At 40.9% G+C, this 5,806-nt stretch overlaps 1 protein-coding gene across 1 annotated transcript; it reads right to left on the bottom strand.

Moving 5' to 3' along the window:
- Positions 1 to 3,834: 3,834 nt before the first annotated feature.
- On the bottom strand, positions 3,835 to 4,732 carry LOC126481548 (uncharacterized). The gene has a single exon (XM_050105383.1). It carries the CDS (start codon positions 4,728 to 4,730, stop codon positions 3,921 to 3,923), a length of 810 nt encoding a protein of 269 aa, XP_049961340.1. The 5' UTR covers positions 4,731 to 4,732; the 3' UTR covers positions 3,835 to 3,920.
- Positions 4,733 to 5,806: the final 1,074 nt, after the last annotated feature.

Genomic DNA, 5,806 nt, shown 5'->3' on the forward strand with positions numbered 1-5,806 from the left:
GAGTATGTAGAAAAAGAAAATAAATTTCACGTTGTTACACGCGGCTCCCGTGTCCCCATCCCAGTTTGCTACTTATTTGTCAATACTCGGTCGTACTAGATACCGTATTAGCTCCGAGACCCGGTAGATTAACGGGAGCGTAGCACCGAACAATTTTTGTCTTTCATGGCATACAGGAATATAGACATTTCCCGAGGGACTAAAAAACCTAAAAATACTGTACATATTTATTATCTGAATGACGGCAGCATAGAATCTGTGCAACCGAAGCACATGAAAGTTTTATTGGCGCGTCACGGTCGTATGATAAAGATCATCTCGTGTACTTAAAAAGAGTATTCGATATTGATGAGTTTAAAGTATTGGCATCATACCGTACATTACACAGGCAAAGTAACAACCACAGCATTTTCATATGTTTCATTCTTTTTTTGAAAATGAGTTTCATTAAAGTTCGTCGCTTAGTAATTAGACGTTCAGAAGCTGAAATTATATTCACCATCCCAGCAGGAACCTTTAGTGCTACAACTGTCGCCACCAGTTAGGCTCGTCATTAATTTTGAGTGCTGTATAGAGCATAAACATATGGGAGTATTATTTTGCTATGTATCGTCGGCAGGGAAATAAACGCAGCGTATTTTAATACCTGAGGACTACACGCTTATGACAAAAATATGAGACTTAAGACGAGCCATGTTATCTTGAAAATTTTCTTAAAGTCACAGGAGAGTGCCACTTGTCGTTTACAACTGCTAAATAATTTACATGCAAATAAATAAATGAAATTATCATAAACTTTTTGATCCTTTATTATTTACTGCAACATGTTTGTGTAATTTCAAATAACTTGCCCTATTTACATATTTCACACGTTTTGCTGCAACTGCAGACTGCTGCACCATCATCTGCAAGATAGTCCCAAAAAACTGAAGACGTCTGAGGCAGGAATTTAAAACAGACGTATTCCACATGTTATAACTAGCTGCACTACACTCCTGAGGGAGTAATAGGAGTCCTTTTATCCTTATTTTTCACTGTGAAGTACACAACTACTCGGCGCTCTTGTACATTCTAGTTCCTCAGGCTGTTGGGATGCGGCACAAATTATGAGTTCTGTACGCACAGTTCTCATCGGCAACTAGCACAATAATAAGTTGCTCAAACTACAGCTCTTTGTACAGACAGAAAATCCCGACTTTGTTTCATAGTATACAGTGTACATTAAGACGAAAATCTTGATTGACGCACTACAATGCCAGGTAACATTTTCTGTCATAATGTGTTTGCTTGATGTGTTGTTTTGATTTGTTTTTCTTTAAGTACCGTCTTTTCCAGCTATTCAATGAATCCTCTTATCATTAATGCGTTTATTTCAGTGAATCACTTAATTTTTTTTTTTAATACTGTATGCTACGACAGCAAATAAACAACGAAGAGATTGAAAGTGCGAAAAAATTATGCTAAAAGTAGGTGAATATCAAAACGATAAGCAAACATTAGATGACAAATGATAAGCTGCAAGACCGAAGAATGGCATCCGATTATATCTAAATCTTAAGTGGCATACGCCATACGTAAAATATTGAAATCTAAACACAATGAGATGTCATTGTTAGAAACTTAGTACTCCTGTCTTTAACTTACATATAAATCTGGAATGAGTGAGGATACTCGCAGTCAGCTTACTAAGACGTATCTTAAAATTAAAAGGCCAAACAACAGTTCATCACTTCATTGAATAGACTACACCAGTACTTATGGAGAGGACTGGTGGAAGAATATTATGGAGGGATATTATGGCATTTAATTCTGCCCAGACGACAATCTCATTAGAGATGGAGCTTAGTCGTGGATTGGACAGGTTCAAACTTGGCGAAAAGAAAGTAAAAAAGCAAATTTGAGAGAATAAATTTATGGTATTAAAATATTGATGGAAAATTTCGATTAGTGTAACAACAGAAACGAGAGAACATTTGCTTTAAATACGTTTGCAAGTTTTAATTTAATTAATAATCTTTCACTATGTGTTTTGCGATTTTTGGGTAACCAGATAGACCTAATTTACAGTGAAAAGTTATAATATGCTATAATGCCATATGCTATGTTAAAAAGGGCATAATTCTAGCGAAATATGACTTATATTTGCGGAACTGAAAAGTCGTAAAATCGAAGAGACCGAAAATGTGTTTAATACTCCCAACAAAATAAACTGAAATATATAACTGTGTGTGAAATCTTATGGGACTTAACTGCTAAGGTCATCAGTCTCTAAGCTTACACACTACCTAACCTAAATTATCCTAGGGACAAACACACACACCCATGCCCGAGGAAGGACTCCAACCTCCGCCGGGACCAGCCGCACAGTCCATGACTGCAGCGCCTCAGACCGCTTGTCTAAGCCCGCGCGGCGAAATATATAACTGTATGACAGGAAAACTCTAAATGTAAATCATTGTGATATTTTTATATAACTATTGTCAGTTTGTCTTTGAAACAGCATTTTCTTACATAATATCGTGGCACAACAGAACAAACAGGAGGAATATAGAACTGTATACATTTATCAAGCCCAATGATGTGTTATGTGTAAACTTCATTCCTTACTGAGTATTTGAAGCTATCACTGCCTGATTTTAAGCATAAAAATGTATATTATGTGTATTATACTTTTAATAATAGCATTATGGTTGGTTTATTCAACATAACTGCAGCTACTCACATATATTACAGGGGAATACGTACAGAAATAATTTATATGGTTAGAAATAGCTAGATGGTACGAGAGCACGAGAACAAAACATTCTGTTCCTGGTAGTTGTTGTGTTCACTTCTTCTTGCGTAGGATGAACGTTGCTTACAAAAACAGTACTACATTTCCAGACTTGTGTAAAACTACTAAATATCTTTCCTAATTGGTAGAGTTCCGAAGCAGGTGTGGAAAATTTTTCTGGGCTTTTCATCTCAATATATATTAAATAGAGACAGCATGATCAACGTTTTACACCTTTCATTTTGGTTCTCAGACCAAAAGCTGTAGCAAAATACTTTCTCCTTTCTATTAAGGGCTACTTGAGCTTCATTATACCCTACACAATATGTGGACATAAATGAAATTAAACGTGGTATACTATTAAAGCGGTTCCTATTTATGCACTCACTGTGTGGGGCTGCTGTTTTCTGCCGAAAGATACACCAGTATCTTACTCTGACACAAGTTTTATTGAATTTTTTGTCACTTGACGCACGTATGATGTTGTCGTATTAAAAAATGAAATAAAGGAAGAGAGGAAGAAGCATTGTGGTTCAGTGCAGAATCGACGACAATGTATTTTCAGATAATGTTTATTTAAAAAAAGTTTCACGTATAGAATACCAAACACAAAATAAACCGAACGGGCTAATTTTATGAAATCCTTCACAAGTGGCAAACCCTCTGCAATAATAATAAAAGCAGTTTAAACTAGTTTTCAGTTCTTACTTTAATTTAATGGGAGTTCGCGTACCTTATCATTTGCAATAATAAAACTGTTATTATTGGAACCTATTAATTTACAATACAGTATCCGCGAAATTCTAAATACGAGAAAGTGAGTTTAATAGCACGGTGTGTATATTTTAGACGATATGATTCCTTGCCATACGTATTTGCAAAAATATATGTAATAAATGCGGGCATTACGCCAAATGTCACATTTCTGCAGTAAGTCGTGAACTCAATATCCCATTGGAATAACTGTGAAATAAATTGTAAACACAAAAACACTAAACAACAGAAATGCTTCGAGATACTTTAATATTTATTTTTCACTTTTTTTATTTACACTGTGTAGCGAGAAAGGAAAATGAAATTCAGAACAAGCATGGAACTTTTGACACAAGACAAAGTTAGTTAGTACTAAGCAGCACTTTAACGTAATTTATCGACCAAAGCGAGGACCGAACCACAATCCAGGATGCTTAGCAGCCCTCTGGTCCCGCGTTGCGACTCCATCGTCGTACACATCCCCAGTCTGCTCCTGCTTGTCCATATCTACACTTCGCCCGGGACGGGGTCCGAACCATAGCATGTCGTCCACTTGGGCGTCACTGCGCCGACCAACCCGGGGTCCGAACCACAGACCGGGTGGCTGGGCACGCCTGTCTTGGCGCTGCGATCCACTGTCCTTGAACTCCCTCTCGTCGTTCGTCCAGACCGCGTCTTCACCTTTTGGCTCTCCGTCCGAACTGCGGCCCACCCGCGGTCCGAACCACAGTGCTGGGGACTTGGCCGCCCGCTTTTCCACTTGGGGCCGCCACTTCAGGGGAGCGTCAACACCACAGCTGCTTCGTCGTCCGTACCGTGGACCGAACCACACCCCAGGGTTTTCGTGTATCGTAGCTTCTCGCTGGACCATTTCTCGCGCCGACCCTGCAGGGATGTAACTCCCCTCTAGCATTGCCAACCACGGACCTTCATCTTTTCTCGATTCGTCACCGATCCCATTCCGTCCATCGACACGAGAATCGAACCCCGCCGCCTCTCTTCCTCTGCGAAACGACGCATTCGGGGCCTCACCATCGGGACGATCTTCCACGGTATCTTCATTTCTGTCGTGCGAAGCCACTCTGCTGTCCTGGGATGAGGATTGCGAATCATCTTCCGTCAGCGCGGATTCTGCCCTCGTGTCGAGAACTCGAGCAGCAGTCACCAGAGCCAGCAGCAGGAACAGCTGAGCACCTCTCGGCATGATGGCAGGTGAAGTTCTGTGGCCACAACACCCACTGCCGTGTGCTTTATACGGATCGGGGCCCACCCCGCTCGAGGCAGGTAGCTGTGGGGAGCTCCGATATTGCGGCTCCGGGCTTTAGTGGGACAAATGGCAGACGCCCCCTCCTTCCCTTCCAGCGCAATTACGTCGCCGTTCCTCATTTCGAATTCCTGGAGGGCACTGTTTCGCTACCTACTCTCATGAGCTCCCTTTCTCAATGGAGCCAGGAGCGGTTTGCCGCGATCACGATCTACTTGCAGAACAGTGTTGGAAAACTTCCACCAAGTCAATAATAACATTTTCAAGGCAGAGCGTTTTACCAACAGCAATCAGATCGCACTTAATGTTGTCTACGTTGTTTACCGTCGATCACGATCATACACATAAGTCAACGGATTCATAAATGACTACTACTATAAATACAATTCATAACCAATACAACCAGTACAAGCTAAAATCTATACCCTTATCTAACCTTATAATTAGTTTATGTCTACAGTTATTAGGTGTACAACTTCGCTTCCCCAGTTCTGCAATAGGTGGCTGAAACGACAAGTGGTGGTGTTAGTATTCACGAAAATGAACTTCACCATTAGATTAAGTCATTATGGCATTGGTCCACTTCTGGCCCTTGTGCAAGCAATTACTCCACCTAGCATTGACTGTTACAGTTGTTTGACTAGCTCCTGAGGAATATCGAGCCAAATTTTGTCCCATCGGCGCGTTAGGTCGTCATAATCACGAGCTTGCTGGACAGCCACGTCGTTACTGCTATAAACGTAGTCAGCTGGGGAGAGATCCGGTGACTCTGCTGGAAATTGTAGTGTTTGGCAATCACGACGACAAGACACAGAAACTCTCGCCATGTGCGAGCAGGCATTGTCTTGCTGAAATGTAAACTCAGGATAGCCTGCCATTAGGGGTAACAAAACGGAGTGTAGAATTTTGTTGATGTAGCGCTGTGATGTAACGTTGTCGTGATGACAACCAAAGGAATCCTGCCATGAAATGGAATCGTGCCCCAGAACATCACTCATGGATGTCAGACCTTATGG

The sequence above is a fragment of the Schistocerca serialis genome, chromosome 5 (genome assembly GCF_023864345.2).
Source record: "Schistocerca serialis cubense isolate TAMUIC-IGC-003099 chromosome 5, iqSchSeri2.2, whole genome shotgun sequence".
Taxonomy (NCBI): domain Eukaryota; kingdom Metazoa; phylum Arthropoda; class Insecta; order Orthoptera; family Acrididae; genus Schistocerca; species Schistocerca serialis.

Coding starts and splice junctions, on each gene's coding strand:
- LOC126481548 (XM_050105383.1), bottom strand. CDS start 4,730: ATGCCGAGAGGTGCTCAGCTGTTCCTGCTGCTGGCTCTGGTGACTGCT.